Raw genomic sequence first — 19,965 nt, 5'->3', positions numbered from 1 at the left:
GTTTTTCCTCTAAATTACATGTTTAAGTTTCAATTTGAAGGGCTCAAAGATGCAATTTTATTTAATGAAAATAATATTATGGCACACAAAATTAATCATACCCGAAATTGCAGTTTTTAATATATGAATAAAAGAAATGTGCCTGAGGCCTCTGAAAATGAGATGGCTGCTTGACCAAAGAATTTTCCCGAGTGAATTAGTAGATATTAGACTTTCTGCACATGAGTGTAATTGTGTAATTTATGCGAGGGAAACAACATTCTCTTATAAAACAGTATCTGAGCAATTTTCAGATTCTTATTACTGTATATTGCAGTGTTTATAAAATACACCACACAGCGGCAGGGTGTAGCGTGATGGTATCTTACCTTCAATTTTTTTGGGGCAATTCTGGCATAATGTCTTGTCATTTGGATCCTGGACTGAAAGGAATTACAGAGCCTCCAGTCTGTCAGTCGGTTTGGAGAAAGGTTCATTTGAGCTGCAATAGAGAACGCTGTTTGTAAGGCAAATGGGCAGCCGTCAGTCAGGTTTACATGGCCCTTACCAATACAGGTTTCTGGGAGAAATCAACGATTGGCAGGGAATTTGTGAGTGCTTTTATGCACTGCTGTGACCTGAGCACTATAAAATCCACCTTTGCATGCAGCTGAGGAGTAGTCCTATTTCTTCCTCCATTTATGACCTACTGCTGACAGTTTAAATGCGTTACTGATAAAGGACAGTGGAGCCAGACTATTTCTTTTGTCTCCTCTTTGCTATTGCAGCTTCTGTCTGAGAAGAACAGGCTGTGTAATAAGGGACTGCACACATGTTGTTTTATTAAATCCATGTGTCTGAATATCTGCTGTTCAGCTGCTGAAGCCAGCTTACTGAGATGCTGCTACTTCAGAGTTGGTGTCAATTTTAGCGTATTAAAATAACAAGGATGCACTGCTGCAGTACATGTAGTTTTTGTATTGTTTTTAAGTTTACCAAACTGTAGTCACAGCCTGAGGTTTCTGTTAGTCACATACTCTGAGTACAGACAAGAAAAAAAATGCCATATATAATATACCTTGCCAAGATGTTGAGTTTCTTTGATCTACATCTATCTATATTAACTAGATTTCTCTTTGAAACAAATTTTTTAGAATGTCTAATAATAGTTAGACCTGTCAGTCTTCTGTAGTGTGTTTAATGCTTATTTGGAATCTCCCCTGTTGTTTTTTAAATTCATATTTCTTTTTGGTGAGGCCACAAGAGGTTGTTGAAATTACCTTCAAAGACTAATAATTTATTTCTCATTCTTGGCATAGCTCTTTTTCAGACACGTTACTGCAGTCATGTGGCCTGTAGTTGGCCCCCAGGCATAGTTCAAAAACAACAATGTAGTGAAATATGATGAACTGAGAGGCAGGCCTTTGCATACTTAATTACTGTGAAAAGATACTTAAGAGCTTTGCTTATCCCACAAGACCACCCTTGTTTTATAACTCCACCCACTCCAGAAAGGGAGCAGATTTGAATTTATGCTGTTATTCATGTACACGCCAACACAGCTTAAAAACACCCACATGTTTATTTTTCTTTGGAAAATATCGAAATTTTTAGAAATGTTTCTGTTTTTATCAAACTAAGAGAAAAACAGAATAAACTGAACTGAGCGTAAGAAAGGAAAGATTTTGCTATTTGAGTTGCAGTGGTGGATGGATTAATCTGTGGAGGTCACAAAAAGAACAGAAGGTATAAAGAGAGGAAGTGGTAAAAGAGGAAGATGTGTGGGGCAGTTAAACAGAAAGAGAATGTCAGACACTAAATTAAGGGAAATACTGACGGAGTGACAGGTCATGTAAAGTCTTTAGACTCTACTGTCTCCGCTGTTTGTGCTTCTCTCACCATGGGGTCCTGTCCTTCAAAATAAGACTGCCCTGTTTAAGAAGGGCCACCCTGGGGCCTCCAGGTCCCCACTACAGAGGGAGTGTGTGTGTGCCAAATCTGGAGAGTTTGAGGCTTGTTGTGCTTAAGTGTGGTCTGTTGTGTTTTTTCTTTTACTTTGTGTGTGTGTGTGAATGCGAAAGAGAGAATTAGGTTTTATAGGTAGGTGTGTGTGTGTGTGTGTGTGTGTGTGTGTGTGTGTGTGTGTGTGTGTGTGTGTGTGTGTGTGTGTGTGTGTGTGTGTGTGTGTGTGTGTGTGTGTGTGTGTGTGTGTGTGTGTGTGTGTGTGTGTGTGTGTGTGTGTGTGTGTGTGTGTGATATGCTCTGTGTTATGTGTGTGTGTGTGATGCTCTGTGTTATGTGTGTGTGTGTGATGCTCTGTGTTATGTGTGTGTGCGCAGACATTCACGGTGTTCAATGCATTTGAAGAGGCTGATTAGCCCATTCACTCTGCAAGAGACAGACAGGTCCTCATTCACGTTTAAAGTTCCTGTTTATTTCAGCTGAACTCTTGATTATCCTGCTTTTTCTGACAGTCTATTGAAGCTGCCAGCCCAAATGAAGCAATCATTTATTTATGCACAGAACAAAAGCACTGCCTGGTGCTGATTTTTGGCAGACTTTTCCCATCTACATAGCTGCCACTGCTGCTTATCCAGCCTCACAAATGCCTAGTAAAGAGAGATTTGAGAAGAGATTGGGGAGATTTTCCATTGCTCAAATGCTGCTCTGTAGGCTGCTGTAACAGTAGTGCAGGTTTTCATATGAAGCTGTGGTGTATTGTATTGAATTCCCTCACCTAATAACATTCTCATTGTGTCAGGACAATATAGAGTCAAATTTATTGTCAACACGCTTCAAAACCAGAAGACATCCAGTAACATCTGCCTTCTAGCTTGCATGCTTGAAGCTTGAACATACATTCAAAATATACTTGGACTGCAAATACAGTGATAATTATTTCATTATTTGTGTCATTTATTTTTCCAACTGACACAGTCATTTTGAAGTCCGAAGAAACAATTCAAATTGAAATCAAACTTGTAGTACAGATTATCCACTCTTTTTTTTCCAGAGCCTAAGATGACACCTTTGAATTCTGTTTTGTTTGTTTGCACAAAGGATATTCATGTTAGAATAACAGTAAATATAAAAAAATGTTTTCACATTGGGAATCTAGCACCTTTTTTAATGGCATTGCATTTATTAGGTAATTAGACTGCAGTGAATGAAGGTTGGTATCTAGAAGTCTCATGTGAATGACTGCGAATACATTTGCTCCAAATCACTCTGATTCAGATCTCTAAATCCAGGACTAATAATGATTATTATTACTGTTGATGTTGTTGTTATTAATATTATTGTTAATGCAGGCATTTTTTTTCACACAAAAGAATGTAGTAAAACACAAGATCCCAAAATAAAACAAATGAAAAAACAACTGGACAAATGCTGATAACAAATAATACAAAAAAATAAATAAAATGATTAGTATCCCATCAGTAAATCAGATCATTAGCTTGAGAGTTACAAGACATTTAGACACTGATGTATAGATTAGACAAATAGGATTTGTTTAAAGTTTCATATAGTCCCACTCTTCAAAAGAGGAATATTTTTCCACTTTTGTATTGCAGTAGATTGTGGCAATTTTTTTTTTTAAAGTGATTGAAAACAATATATAAAGCATGGACTTGTTCAAGTGCTTCCGTGTGTGTTAGCTGTCCTTTCATGCAACTCCATGTCCTCCTGATATCAGCAATGTATAGATTACAGTTGAGATTCAGCTTTCTCTCAGTTTTCTTTTTATGTTTTTGATTCCATCTGCTGCTTATTTCCCCCACTCCTTCCAGATGTTGGTGTAATATCCAATCTGCTTTCACATACCTGCCAAGTCTCTTAATCCTCTGACCTGCTGTGCATCCCTCATGTACCCCTTCTTATGTCTATATGACCTATCGTATGGATTCTGTACTGTGGTCCACCCATTCTGTTGGTGTGGAGCCCCTCGGTGTTCAGCTGTGATACAACACATAAATATAGGTTATCCATGTCTTATGGTCTTAATCTGAACCCATGACCCAGCCTGGGAACCGTGTGTGGAAATGTGTGTGTGTGTGACTGGTGAGAGATGTTTAACCCTCATCGCTAAGCCCAGCTTCACACTAACATACACACAAACATACACACTCGTAATCATTGATCCCCTTCTCATGCAAAGCCACTCAACACAGGCAGCTCCAACATTTTCAGCATACTAACCAGCATCAGCTTTAAAAGCTCTAGCGCTACTAATTGTCCACTTATCGAGCCACATGCAGCCTTCAACGCACCTAAAATGTCTCCCATATAAATGCATATAGGGTTTTTTAAGCTGTTCAAATCGTTGGCAACAGAAAATAGCTTTACTTTGATTTTAAGCTTTCCGTTGAGTTTTGTTGTGATTTTAGAAAGCAAAGTTGCTTGTGCTGCCACTTGTAAAACAACTACCACCCTGCATGTTCTGCACATAATTGTGTTCTTGCTCTTAGAAATGAAATGAGATTTTTCAAAACTATTCCTCAATTTTTTTGCTGAAATAGAAGAGTACATTTGATGGTTAACAGACAGTTGCACTGCAGTATGTGGTACACTGCTGCTTTTATACATCGATTTTTTTTTTTCATCTCTTTCATCTTTCTTTTTTTTTATTTCTTTGTACACTGCTCCAACCCTAACATCCCACACACTCAATGACTCTCCCAATTAATCCAAGGCACACTCCTCTCCCTCTCCATCTTCCATAATCTATTGTCGGGCCGTGTCTTTAACACTGCTGCATCCATTCAGACCACACAGCTGTGCCTTGACCATTGTTGTTGAGGTTTCTTGGGGTGATTCATTTTAGTAACAAAGAAAGAGATTGAATGTGTGCCATTTTACAAAGAAACAGTATGTGATGTGTTTTCCTCTTGAATGATGCTTTGATATAGACAGGAGCTACGCTAAAAATACAGTGTATTAAGGGAGGAGATTTGGTAATAGGGATGTGTGATTTTATGAATTATATTTACCAGGAAACTTCTTCACATAATGCACTCTACAAGGTCTTTTATTTTTTTCATTTAAAAAAAACAACAAAAGAACGCATTTCATTTAAAAAATGTATTAATCAAATTGTACATTTTATAGTTCAAAATGTATTTGTGTCCACTTTTACGCTTTTAAATTCTTCACATAGTGGAAGCTGTGTTTTTCCTCTGGCAGCAACAGAGCATAAATGTAGGTGGTAAGCAGATGGATATGCAGCTTGGTTGGAGTTCAGACATGTGTGGGTGCTCTGATTCAGCTCCATTGTCACACTCTTGGCTTCCCATCTACATCTCTATCATTTCATTTGACTCTCTCTTTTATTCTTCTCACTTTCTTTTATTCTCACTTTCACACTTCATCTGTGCCGGTGCTTGTCCCGTGTTTGCTATACTTTTTGGATTTTTGCCCCATTAAGAGTCCTGCCACAATGCGAGCGTGGGTGAATGCATGTCTCTGCATTATTCTCGGTGCGACATGGTGCTGTGAGAGTCTCCCCATCACCTGTTGCCATGGTAGTTAAATAGGCAGAGAAGGAAAGGGTGGAATGGAGGGAGACAGGCAGGCAGGGGAGGGAAGAGAGGGAAATTGGATGATGAGTGCATGTTCTGGAATAAACCAAGAAGAGGAGGAGGGAGAGGACTGCAAATAAAAGGCAAGGAGAGGAAGTAGGAGGTTCATACTTGCAGCTAAGTCATTTGGAAGGAAAAAATATGCATGTCTCTGGAGGGCTATTTGTCTTGGAAAATTAAGAGTCACAGAAAGTCTTAAAAATCTGTGATATTTGCAGTGGGAGCCATGTAATCACAGAGAAACATGGTGTGGCTGAAGCTCTCCACCCACATTAATGACAAGATGGGCTTTAGTTGTGGTTAATAGAAGGCGTGAAGCAGAGACAAGCAGCAGCTGGGGAAAGTATCCCCTCAATTTTTTCTTTGTTCATTGTTGTCTAGTAAAAGCAGACATGACAGACTGGGCAAAGATATAATTTCAAGTAATTTCAGACTAGCTTAGATGATTGGCATTTCTCTTGTTAGTGTAGATAATATTAACCCTTCTTATACCTGACTGGGTGAATATACTCCTTACACTATATGTCTTCATAACTATCTTAGCCTGAGCTTCACACTCATTTTATTTGACTTAATTTTTTATGTTCATGTTTGCTGATTTCTTGGTTGGATAGGGATGGTGTTTTGTTTTGTTCTAACCGGTCAGTAGCGAGTGAAATCTGACCTTCAAATGTTATTTATGAATATTTATTTCATGAAAGCTGCAGTTGAAGCAATAATCTTGACATTTTTACATTAATAAAGGAAGTATGTCTAGATTTGTTCTAAGTCACTTCACATCAACTTGTACATGAGCTCTGATGTCAGCAATGAACATCTTGCCATGTAGGAACTTGACTTCATGAATAATCCCTCCAGCCCCAATTGGTCAGTTGTTTCCATAACCAGGGGAGCCAACCATCAGTCTAGCACAGCAACACATCTATTTGAATCACTGAATAGATCTGAGGTGTGGACAGCAACTCAAATACTCTTATATCTACAGAGCTGCGAGTGCTAAGCATTTTTTTTTCATCTAGATTTTCAGATTAAGGTAGAAAAAATCATGGTTGTTAATGATTTTCATGAACAGCCATGATCTGACAGGAATATCAAAGAACTTACAAAATGTGACATAAGGAGAACAGGAAATTCAAACAAAATAAAAAAGCTAAATCAGAAAGTCTGAAGAGAGAGAGAGAAAGAAAATTAATGTTGATGGTTTGTTTAAAAAAAGTTCTAAATAGATTATGAAATTAAGCTCTGCATGGGGATAAATTAGAATTTGTTTACTGAGAAGAAATCATGGGATGGGAACAATGAAGAAACAGCTCTGGATTTAGTACAGAGAGAGCCTGTTGATAGTGTGGTTAATAGTTTTTGTCAAACATGAAAAAAAAACTGGAATAGAAAAGAGTAGTGGAAGTCAATGAATGCTGATGTTGGAAGGGAAAAAGGGAAAGGAAAAGTGGAGGTGGACAAGTGCATGTCAGCGTAACTTCCAGCAGTAAATGAGAGCCAAGGAACATAAAAGATGAATACAGGGGAAAGAAGATAGGAGGAGGGGAAGTGAACGTGAAGGGGAATGCCATTAACGGCTTTGTGCGGTCCTCCCGACCGAACGATGGAAGGACACGGATAAACCAACAAATGAATGAAGGAGGGAGAGAGTGTGAGAGACCGGTGCCCCTTTCTTAACTGTCTTTTCAGAGATTAGGGAGAAGAGCATCACAGTGTGCAGTTCATCTATTCATGGACAACGCCTGTGTCTCTCACATGCTCGTGAGAGAAGAGAGGAGGCAGGCTCATAGCCAGAGTGTGTGTGTGTGTGTGAGAGAGAGAGAGAGAGAGAGAGATGTGGTGTGAATTTTTTACTGTGAGCACACTTGTCATGTGTGCATTTTATTGTTCAAAAGTAGAAAGTGTTGCACAAGATTAAATCTAGCCAGTAAAAGTGGAGAATATAGGAGCACCATGAAGAAAACAGTGGTTTACTAAGAAGATTAAATTGGAAAAATAGCAGGTGTGGTGGTGCAAGAAGAGGGAGATGGAGTGATCATGTAATTGCTGTAAGACTGAATTGCATCAATGCGCTTCTCTTACACTGCAGAGAGCAAGAGTGGATGTAATTGGCTCTAATGTATGGATGTAATAACGGAGGATGCTGTTAATAGTTTGAGTGGTGAGGAGGCGGAGAGATGGAGGCATGGAGTGGCAGGGGAGAGGCAAAAGCAAACGACATTAGAATTTCTGCAGGAAGAGAGAAATGAAGGATTTAGTTCACGTAGCTAGTGGAGAGAGGATGTTTCAGTGATGTGATGTTGTAGCTTCTTAATGGAGTTAGAACTGATGCAGTCTGACAGCATTTGTGCTGCAGGGCCTGACCAACTGATTTGAGGGCGAGTTATGGTGTGAGACAGAGATGGCACGAGAGGATGGAAATAAAATAGTGTGTGAGGATGATGTGTCCAGATGGACTTTAGCGAGGTTTAGTGGGGAATAGCCAGATTTTTCTTAGATAAATTCCCCCTCATCTGTCACAAAGAGGTGAAAGAGGTACCTTCTAGCAGTGCATTAAAAGATCAGTATTTTAGTATTTGTAATTTACAGGTTCAAGGGATTAGGGTTATTTGGTAGAGTCTGTGTATATAAATATCCCATAAAAACACATCTTAGCAAAACACTTCCTCAGAAGCGGTTCCTGAATTTATTTTTTTTTAAATCATTTTCCATTTCATTGGATTTTGTTGTGGTTTCTGTTTATTTGGCATCATGATTACAGTCTGGAAGCACTTTACAGAGTACTTCAAAACACATCGTACAGTCAGTAAAAAAGCACTTGTGGAAATCAAGGGTCAGATTAAATAGTCATGCACATCAGGACACCATTGGAAAACTTCAGTAAAAAAAAAAATCTCCTTCTTTGGAGGCCTAGACCCAACAACCTGCCACCTTCATCTGAACACAGCACAAAGCTGGTGACAGTTTCAGGAAGTGTGTGTGTGTTCGTGTGAGGTTCTCACACTCTAAACACTCCTTCCAATCCATTTGACTCCCTAATCCACCGGGAAACCGCCACTCTTTTCTGCGTTCCACCCCAGCTTTCTCCTTTTTTTCCTCCATCCCTCCCTCCCTTTTCACTCCTCCTCCTACACATGAAAAAAGTCTGAGTTTCAGCAGAGCTGGCTAACTGGATTTTCTACTACTCTTCTAAGCACCAAACCACACATGCATAAAAAAACACCCATTGGCTAAACAGGCTACTTAGAGATATTACACATCCAACCCTGGTGTTTATGGTTTGGATATGAATCCACATCAGTGCAACCAATCCCCTCTTCTTGACTTTCTTCCCTCCTGCTCTCAGACAGCATGGAGAGATGGGAAGGAAGGAAGAAGAATAAGATGGAAAAAAAGAGGAGTTGAGCAATAAAAAATGTAATTAGCTCTATAATTAGCTACGGATATTAGACTGCAAGGGTGTTAACACTGGCATCAACATAGTCTGTGGTTGAGAGAATGTTGATAACATTATGCACAGAACTGCTGACTGGTTTGCGCTTTAGTTGCAAATGATGTTTGTAATAAAGATATTTGAAATTGGAGCAAAGCAAGCACCCCTCAATCTGACACAATTCCCAGGAGTTGTATTATTGTGTAGTAAGCAAAAGAAAATGCAATGCAGTAAGCAAAAGTTACAGCACAGAACTGTGGACTTTTAATTTAATCTATTCCCTGAAGGAGAATGTCTCTAGGCAAGGAAAGAAAAAGCTATCGACAGACAATGGTCAGCAACTTCTAAAATCGTAGCACTAGTGAGCATTTTAGAGCCTAACAAGGTAGCCCTCACTTGGAGTTTATGTACTGTACATCATCGTTCTGTCACATTGTTATCATGTTCATAACTGGTTTTCATCCAAACATCTCACTAAACAGGACCCTTGGGGAGGAAACACTTTGCTTAAACATAAAATGATTCAAACTAGTGCGAAAGGTTCCCACATTCAAGACTGGTTGTAGTATTTTTTTAAAATGTTTTTGCACTCATTTCTCTTTTGATTCCCACTTTAAAGCAGCTATTACTATCTATCCCTTGTTTGCCAGAAGTATAATTGCCTGCATTACGTGACTAATCACATGCCCCTCACTCACTGTCCGTCTCTGTTTTTCTTTTGTTGATTTTCTTACTTGAAGCTTTTTTTCCTCCCGTTTCTTTCTCTCTCCCTCCCCCTGGGTTTCTTTGGAGAGAAGGGGTAAAGAGAAAGAAACTTAATCCTTCTATTGAACAAGAGGTGGACCAGTCAGGGGCCTTTTTTCTCATTTTCCTCTGTGTCAAAAAATCCACCCTGCTTACTCAGTCCTCAGCTTTTCATTCCAAATGTTCACAATTTCCTGTCAAAGGCACTCACTCACACACATTCGCACACAGAAATAATATCTGATTTATATGAAATCATAATTTCATGCAGCATTGTCTCTTAATGTGTTTGTATGTGCAGCTTCTTGTTATTGTAACTAAAAGGCTTATATTTTTTAATTATTTTTGATATTTAGGGTATTACTTGATTAAAATAGGGACATGCTCCAATTTTACCATTTAGATGGAATAATTCCTAGAGCGCGAGGTTTCCCATGCACACAGTTGAACCAGCAGCACTCACACTGCAATAAGGGCTCTTATGAAAGCCGAAATTGTTCGCATTTACATGGTTCTCTGAAATGTTTCTCACAAATATAGTTGCCCAATGACGAAGGTCAGGCCCCCATTCATACAGTTTTAAAGCTATGTGGGGGAGATGTCAAGTTGAGATATTGTATGATGGATGTGTTTTGGTAGTATGTTGTTTGCATGGTGCCTTTTAATAATTGTTGATTTATTATTATGCTTTGTGTAACTTTGGTGCAACTAATTTCATCAAACATTTAGCTACCCGAGTATTGCTAACCCTGTTCAAGTGAACTGCTGTTGTCTCATTGATTGCTGATATTCCAGTTCCATTTGATGATATATAATGGCTAAGCTTTTGTGCTAGCATGCTTTATGCTTCAGCATGAATTTGCTGTAGAGTTGGTTGGTTTTCCACATTTGCTGAGCTATAACTACAAGACACAGATATAATTTGTCCCTGTTGTTTTTAATATGTGGAAGCAAATTCTTTCATGCGTTATGTGGATTCAGTCCACCATATAGTGAAGTAAGAAAAGTGGTAAACTAGCAGGAAGTGAGAGGGAGAGATCGATTGCAGGAAGCTGGTGAGCTACATTTCCTTTTACACCTCTTACTTCATTCTTCCTCATCTTTCCCTGTTTTAGCACTAGCCTGTCTTCACCCTCAGGCGAGGTTTGCGGGCTTTTCCGCTTTCCTTTCCCTGCTAGTCCATCACAACTGACATACAAAATGCCAGGCAGTCCACTCGAGTTGTCCTCCATGGAAAGCTGATTGCCATCCCCCTCCTCTGTTGTTGGGTGGCACAGTTAGGCCACTTAATATCAATATTCTCTTTGTGGAGGGAGATGGGGGCAATTGCCCTGACTGTCAGAATAATTGCACACAGATATCTGCACACATGCGATTACTTGTGCAGACACACGAGCCTAGCTCAATCTTACACACTGGAAAACACAATAACTAGGACATACACTAACTAGAATTACAATGAAGCAGAGACGCACATGTGCACGCATGTAAGCCTGCTTGCACGGGAGAATGGGGGCATGTAAAAGAGGAGTCACGGGCATATTCACTCGAGAGTTAGTCTGAGGAAACATGAAGAAAGCCGCCATTCTTCCAGGCAGAGAGACACACTCATGCAGAAAGCAGCTACCACACATTTAAGTGTGGCCTTAGGCTCATACAAAAGTATGAGTGAGATGGGTGGACAGGCAGGGACAGGGACTGCCCCTTAGATTGATGCACAAATCAGTTTTAGTTGAGGCTGAGAATAACAAACAACTGATCTTAAAATTACGTTTGTCAGACACATAACAGATTTTATCAATCTACTCATCTTCACAAACCCCTCATGAGTCTAGGTTGCTGTACACACAGAAATGAAACTGAGACACTATCACATATGAATTACATCACTACCTGTAATGTAACAATGTCGGCTGCACTTCAGATGTTTCACAAAACAGTTTGTCTAAGACAATCATGTGAACAAAATAAATACAAATTAGAAATTGTTGGCTTTTTAGGCATATTTAGACACAAATCTTTGATCATCTTTGAAACAGTGCCTACAGAGAAAGCTAGTTTACTTGAACAACACAAGGAAAAATAGCTTTTCCAATTTTTTTATGTGGCATAAATATCAATAGTTGTAATATTCTTTAGTGGGAAAAAGAGATTGTCTTGTTATGCCTTTTACGCATTTTACATAATCGTCCACCAGTCTCTGACTGCAGCTTGCTGAAATTCTCCACCAACACGATGCAAATTTCCTCCATTTGCCAGATGTTTGAGGGTTTTCTCGCATGTACTGACTTTATCAAATCCCCTCACAATATTTCAAGGGGACTCAAATCTGATCTTGCCGAACCCATTCCATAAACCTCCATTTCTTGTTTTTGATCCATTCCTTGATTGATTTGTTAGTCTAATTAGGATCATTGCCCTGCTATTAGGTCCACCACACATCATCTTCAAGGTTTCTTAATATATATATATATATTCTTATATAATGTAGAATTCCTCATTGAATCAATGACTACAAGCTGTCCAGTCCCTGAGGCAGTGAAGCAACTTCAAACTATAAAATTTTTACCACCATGCTTTATAGTTACTATGAGGTTCTTCTCCTAAAAAGCTGTCTTTGATCTGTGCTAACATGTCTGCTCCTACTGTCGCCAAACAACTCTTTGAATCATCTGCCCAAAGAAATTTTTTTGAAAAGGCCTAGTTTTTGCTCACATTTTTTAATTGTGGTATTGCTAGAGTGTTCTTCTGTGAAAATCAACACTCTTTCCTGGCTCACCTCCATGCAGGATACATTTCTGTGAACTCTGTCTGATTGTAAACACCTGAATTCTGACAGCTGCAGAAATTACCTACAGATCCTGTGATGGATTATTGGAGACTTAATTTTACATGAAATGCTTTCTTGGGCAGAATTTGTTGAACCAGAAGTTTGTTAGAGGTTCTTTGAAATCTACAGCGCTTCTAGATGGTTTTCCTTACTTGCATTAAAATGTAATGATTTATTTCAAACACTAAAATCTTCTTAAATCCTTTAGCAGAGTGAGGCATCCCCAACCTTTTTTCTAAAGGCCTTAGAAAGCTCTTTAGATCTTAACATGAGCGCTATAAAAGCCTTAAAGTCAAGAGAGCACCAGATGTTAGATTTCAAAGGTTTAAATAAGACAGGTTCCACCTGTCACTCATCGGCAGCCCCCTGAGTGAGCAACTTGATTTCAGGATTTAAGTGTGTTACAAATCCCATATGAATTAAATGATCCCAATGAGCTTACTTGTTCCAAGGAACTGATCAGGTTTTTTCTCTTAAACTATGAAAACATAGAAATCTGTATTCTATCAATATATGTGCTTCTTGAGATATTTTTTAAAAAGCTGACCATTTCATGGGATCTTAAGATTTTTAAGCTAGAAGGCAACTGGACTTCTCTTTTTGGTTCTTAAAGATTTTCCACCTCTCCCCAAATGCCTTCTTTAGTTGCCATGGAGTGTTCTTATCTTTTGCAGTGGAATCTTACAGTGACATTTGTCTGCTGTGCAAAGTAGCAGGTCACTTTAATCTGGATTTTAAGCTTAATGCAGTATTAAACAGTTATCCCAAACAGATTTTAAAGAACAACAGCATAATATAATAGGTTGAAGCATAATCACTGACAGAAACAGCAGTTTGGTGTAAACAGAAAAGCAAGAAGAACAGCCATTCCTAAAAAGGGGAGTTCCTGAACAAGTGACAGTTTTGTCTAAAAGTGTTGCATCATGGCAGGAGTTGAGCACAAGGCACAAAGCGGTTACTAGTAGGACAGTCTGGAAAAATTTGGTCAGAAGTGGTGTTATGGAAACATTGCTTTCAAAAAGTCATTCCTCTGAGCGATTTCATGGTCAAGGTTGAACTGCTAATATTAATATATAACATGACTAAAATCTATGAATTTGTTTAATGCTACTTTTACCCACTCTACACTCCCCATACTTTCAGGTGTAGAAGGAAAAATATTTGATAGGAGTAGCCAGCTATGTTGGTCAGTGCTTCTCCATCTGTCGTGATGTTTGTTTGTCCTCTGACCAGTACCAACTCCAACTTTATTCAGTATTATTGCAGAAACATTAGAGCATTGACTTGTGCATCAGATATGCACACTATTTATTATTTTGTTATTGTAGGTTATGTAGCTGGCTCACAATTAAAGCTTGCGTGCTTCCTGTCTCTTTATGTCCCCAATCCAACCTTGTGTGTTCATACTCACAAAAAAATGCTTGGGTTGTAAATGCATGAATTATTGAATGAATCTGAGTGTTGATGTGTGCAGACTCTTACATATGTTTCTGTGCAGTTTTCAAAACTATGTCACACAGCTCATGCACCACTGCACCCATTTACTATTGCAGTGTCCCTCCAATGTGCAGATCTGGAACACGGCAATTGAGAACGATCAAAACATACTCACAAGGCTTGACTCCACACAGAAACACACATAAAACGCACACACACTCTTCCACTGATGCATGGGTATTTGCACAAATGCTCTCATACAGTCTGTAGGCATATAGTGTAGCTTTTGTTGTAGGCAATCAATACAAGTGCACTTTTTTGTGACACATGTACACATATTTCACTTACACACACACACACACACACACACACACACACACACACACACACACACACACACACACACACACACACACACACACACACACACACACACACACACACACAAGTGCAGTGTTGTGTGCAGTCAAGCTAAGTGTTTTGTTTCATTGCTCTAGTCTCCATTCAGTGCTGTCATGGTTCTGCTCTGATTTTTCTGTTATCTCTTGTAGCAGCTGTATTGAACTCAGCTTTAGTGCTCTGAGATGATATGAACTTTGAAATAAATGAATAGATGCAGGTCACTAACTGCTCACAGTGCACATAATATTGTTCACAGTTGCTGATTTATGAGCATGTTGGTAAAATATGTTGATGATATTAGCTCTGTACAAAACCAAGATGTTTAAGTGTGAGTCAGTTTAGTTGTTCTATACATTTTAAATTTTTTTTTAAAGCTAAGTATTTTCACATAATCGGTTAGATTCCATCCATAGGTGCTTCATTGAAATGTAGTAGTAATTGTTTTCTTTCTTTATGAAGCACTCAGCACAGGCTACCAAGTTGTAGATCTGTGTGCACTTCTACAAATCTCATTTTTCATTTTGTCTTGTCTTATGTCCTGCGGTGCATTTTTATTATTGAAGCCCTAATTTTATTTTGATGGCACAGCAGTTTTTTGGAACAAACTGATGAATAATTCACCTCTGCAGGATAATCCACTAGCTATAAAGAGGAGCTTCAACTTGCTCAACACAAATGAGATGTTACTGTAGCGGTTACACTGCTTCAGTAAATTCAACTTACTGTGTCATTTTTACACTTCACAAAGCTGTCACCAGAATTTACAAAAATTAAATAAACACAGAATCCCCATTTAAAATCTGAATTTGTGGATGTCTGCAGTGGCTGTGGAATGAGTTTTACAATCATGTTGGGAATTTTACCCAGCAAGCGGAAGGTCACAAGTCCTACTCTCTGACCTTTAGTTTACCACTCCAGTGTACAGAGTATATAATCCACAGTGTGTGAACAGCCCTGCTGTTTGTTTGCTCAATTTATTGGCACATGGTTGCGGCTCAGCCTTCAGAGGTCTGTGTTTGCTGTCCCCTACTTCAAAGCGATATTTGGTAATATGATTGCCGCTATACATATTTCATCAGCTTCTAAATATTGATGAAATATTGAGTAGTAGTGTAAGTTGCAGCAGAGGAGGTAAAATGTCCTCCCTCTCGCTTTCCCTCTATCCTCTTTGATGGCTATTTCAGGTTAAATATGAGCCTTCTCATACATGCCACTGATAGCAGTTAACTTTTTTTCTGAGCTTGTGTGTGTGTATATATATATATATATATATATATATGTGTGTATATATATATATATATGTGTGTATATATATATATATATATATATATGTGTGTGTGTATATGTGTGAGTGTGTGGCTGGGTTAACGTCATGCAAACTCTTTCCCATATGCATGACAGGTTTAATAACAAGCCTGTCTCACTGGTTTGCACTGATATTAGAATATAATATTTGCAAAATGAACTGTGCAGGTGTTTACAGTGGATTTTTTAACTGACAATATTGTACTAGCTAATATTTTCAGTTGATGTCATAGAGTTTTGTGGCAAGTTTTAGCATAAATTTAAACTATATTCTCCTCATTTCTTTTGTCCCTTGCCTCCTCCAAAGCCTTTTCATCCTATGGTAAACCTGGTGTGCAGTGCTGATCTGAGGATGTTCCTGTGTGCCCTGTATGCCCCGGTGTGCACCAACTATGGCCAGATGTCCATGCCATGTCGATCTCTCTGCCAGCGGGCCAAGGATGAGTGCCATAAACTCATGGAGATATTTGGAGTAGCCTGGCCAGATGACATGGAGTGCAGCAGGTATGCGTATATTACATTTTAAATTAACTAAGTGCTTAGAAGTATAAACAAAGAGTGTTGAAATGTCAAAGGCATATACAGCAGGTAATATATTTTTAGTTCATTTACAGTATATTTACACAAGTGAAGTATGTGTTTTGAATATTCCTGTATACTTTCTTTGACTGTTACCTCTTGTTTTCTCTCCCATATGCCTTCATACTGCAGCCCCATTCAAAAGCTTTATCTTCCTGCCTGTCTCACTTGTTTTTAAAATCTTTGAATGCAGCTCGCTGGCTGTTTTGCACACGCTTTTACCTTATATTTTAATACACTCAGTTGCCAGTTCATGAGGTACATATATTGAAAACTCATGCAGTAAATCTTACCTTTGTTGGAAGCAGCTGTTTGTGCTGCAATTGAATTGTATTGTTTTTTCCAAATAGTAGTCACTATTATTCAGTTATATCAATAAAGATCACTGAAAATTTGATAGCAGATAAAGCTGCATGGTCAGACATACTTTTTGTTTTGCAGGTTTCCAGATTGTGATGAACCCTATCCTCGTCAAGAGGACCTGCAAACCAGCTCTGAACCCACTGACGAGTCATCCATGACCGTTCAGAGAGATTATGGTTTCTGGTGCCCCCGAGAGCTGAAGATCGACCCAGACCTCGGTTACACTTTCATGGGCAGGAGAGACTGTTCTGCTCCGTGCCCCTCAATGTTCTTTAACCAGCAGGAGCTTACCTTCACTCGATACTTTATTGGAGTCGTCTCCATTGTGTGTCTGTCGGCAACACTCTTCACCTTCCTGACGTTCCTCATTGATGTTACAAGGTTTGAATGACTGAATGTTGTCCATAATTTTATACCAATTCATTTAGTGTGATTTCTCCAAACACTTCCAATTTGAAACAATGTCAGGGACTTTGTTAACACTTCTGAAAAGTGTGTAAAAACTGCCAAAATGTAATGTAAAAATGAAATAAATTGGACTTTTAAAGTCATTGCATACATTTAAATTTAAAATGATTGTTGACAACGTCTTCTTTCATCTTCTTGATAGGTTCAGATACCCTGAGCGACCAATCATCTTCTACGCAGTGTGTTACGTCATGGTGTCACTAGTGTTCTTCCTGGGCTTCCTGTTGGAAGACAGGGTTGCTTGCAATGCAGTCAGCCCTACACAGTTCAGGGCTTCAACCATAACACAGGGATCACACAACAAGGTGAGAGTTTTAGTTAATTTCCATTTAGTATTGTTGCACTAATGTCACACATTGAGTCACATTTCATGATAATGATTACGTTTATTCAGAATCTTTTTGGATATACTGTTTAATGCACTGGAATTATTTGTCTTTAATAAACAGGGCTAAAAAACTTTCTGAGATATTGTTTTTGTATTTTATCTAATATGTATTAGTTTTGTCTGTTTTCTCTTACAACTGATCAAAATACTTGTAAATGCTTAACTTGTCACTGCACAATATGTGGGTCTTATTAACTCGAATAAGCAGAACATGTTTATTAGGCAGTAGGACAAGCCTTTTACTGTTATCAGGATTCATATGTGTTCTCTGTTTTAACTGCAGTACATTTATACTCTTAAACTGAAAATCTAATCAGGTCGGATACTGCAAACAAAGACATTGCAGAGGCTACAGATTTGCTGATCTCTGCTACAGATTTATTGATCAAAAGTCAATGCTCCCACTTCTCTCTCTCAGGCATGCACCCTGTTCTTCATGGTCCTGTATTTCTTCACCATGGCCGGCAGTGTGTGGTGGGTCATTCTGACAATCACTTGGTTCTTGGCCGCAGTGCCTAAATGGGGCAGCGAGGCCATCGAGAAGAAAGCCCTCCTCTTTCATGCCGTCGCCTGGGGCCTCCCAGGGGCCCTGACTGTCACCCTGTTGGCCCTGAACAAAATTGAGGGAGATGGGATCAGTGGAGTGTGTTTCATAGGGCTGTATGACATAGACGCCCTGAGGTGGTTTGTTCTGGCACCGCTCTGCCTCAATGTGGCGGTAAGTACAGTCAGAAGATAAATGAGTGGGTGGCTGTATGAAAGAAGTGATGAGTGGGATGGGTGGATGATTGGATGGGTGAAAAGATTAATGGGTGGATGAAGTGATACAAACGTGGGAGAGATTGTTAGATCAGTAAATGATAGGTGGATGGTTGAACATCTTTTGCCCGTCTGCCTATCAGTCATGCAGCTCTTTAAAAAGCAATCATTAATTTTAATCTCATGAGATCTGTCAACAAGTCTTTACTTCTCATTCTTCTTTCTTTCTTTAGGTTGGCGTCTCCCTGCTTTTAGTGGGCATTGTCGCTTTGAACCGTGTGCGTATGGAGATCCCACTGGAGAAGGAAAACCAGACCAAACTAGTAAAGTTCATGATCCGAATGGGAGTGTTCTCTGTGCTCTACCTGGTCCCCTTGTTGACTGTGATCGGGTGCTACATGTATGAACACACCTACCGGAGCATTTGGGAGACGACGTGGATGGAGGAGAACTGCAGGCGCTACCACATCCCCTGTCCATACAAGGTAAAGAGAGAGGGGCAGGTTGATAAACCATGTGATGGTGCTGTACTTGCAAGATGAATTATGTGTCATTTTTAAAAGGTGATATAATAATGTGATACTTCAGGAAGACCACTGCCGCAAATATAAGTAACTTTAAAAGTTAGCATCAGTTGTACTGTAACTGTATACTTGGGTCATTTTCTGAATTCCACGGGTATCATGGGATAAATAAGCCTGTTGAGTAGCTCATCAACAACGTTCTTCTTCCATCTGTCTGAAAACGGATGACTTCTCAGGGGCTGCCTGTCTTCTCAGCTCTCCACTGAAACAAATACACAGATACACTGACATGATATCCAGCTGTATTCTTGTCACGGCTCTGTGAATCTCACTCACTCAGACGCAGTGTGGATTGCCACACTGCCAAAGTTAGCTAGTGTAAAGTACTCAGGTGTTTACTCTTGAGGATACAGTGTCTGTCTTTCCCCTTTAAATCACTTAGAGAGCTTCTGTCTTTAAGAGAGAGTGTAGGAGAGAGTGTAGAGTAGGAAGCATATCAGAACCAATAAGTGAACATGATGTTTTCTTCCAAAATATTCCCAAATGTAATTGCTAGTGGGAAATGAAGCACAGTCATTCAGATGATCAGAAAGGTTGGGGACCATTCAACAGTTAGCTTATATGAATCCATTAGTTGTGAGAAATACTTTAATAATACCTACAGGTAGCATGCTTTGTGATCATATGCTCAGATTTTTAAAAGTTCCAAGATTTTACAAGAATACAAGAAAAGACTGGAGGATGAAGAAGGAGAGATATAAATAGCAGCCAAGATGGTGTGTCTTTTAGAGCTGAAATATCTCAATGGCTAACAGTACAATATGTGGGAAGCAGAGATGTTCAGTCACTGTAATGTCATGGGTGGCACTATTTTTATTTTTTTTGTAAATGGAAGCAGGTAGCCCATCGCCTCCTCTCTTGCCAGATTTTGATCCATTCATGTCAGATCAAAACTGTCTGTAAACCTTCGAAGGTAACAACAAAGTACAATTCCTGCAGCCATGTCTCTGTGAAACACACAACAATAGACTCATGGAAGTCCCCTCAGTTCCTCACCAGGGCCATTAGCTCATCCAACTCATGCTTCATGATGACAAAAGGGAGACATGGCTTAGATCTCCTGATTATCACCTCATTTTACTCAAACTGATAATATCTGCAGTTTTACAGAAAGA

The 19,965-nt window shown here is 39.2% G+C and overlaps 1 protein-coding gene across 3 annotated transcripts in view; it reads left to right on the top strand.

The window, feature by feature from the left end:
- Nucleotides 1–19,965, top strand: part of LOC110961228 (frizzled-3-like) — a 34,950-nt gene that overhangs the window by 6,278 nt on the left and 8,707 nt on the right. For all 3 annotated transcript variants that reach the window (XM_022208765.2, XM_022208763.2, XM_022208764.2), the window contains exons 3-7: nucleotides 16,017–16,213; nucleotides 16,730–17,032; nucleotides 17,262–17,424; nucleotides 17,926–18,225; nucleotides 18,500–18,751. In XM_022208765.2, the coding sequence (XP_022064457.1) occupies nucleotides 16,017–16,213; nucleotides 16,730–17,032; nucleotides 17,262–17,424; nucleotides 17,926–18,225; nucleotides 18,500–18,751 (1,215 nt within the window). The remainder of the gene's footprint in view (nucleotides 1–16,016; nucleotides 16,214–16,729; nucleotides 17,033–17,261; nucleotides 17,425–17,925; nucleotides 18,226–18,499; nucleotides 18,752–19,965) is intronic.

This window comes from Acanthochromis polyacanthus, chromosome 2, assembly GCF_021347895.1.
Source record: "Acanthochromis polyacanthus isolate Apoly-LR-REF ecotype Palm Island chromosome 2, KAUST_Apoly_ChrSc, whole genome shotgun sequence".
NCBI lineage: Eukaryota > Metazoa > Chordata > Actinopteri > Pomacentridae > Acanthochromis > Acanthochromis polyacanthus.
The sequence above is the reverse complement of the archived record's forward strand: the minus strand, read 5'-3'. Positions and strand labels throughout refer to the sequence as shown.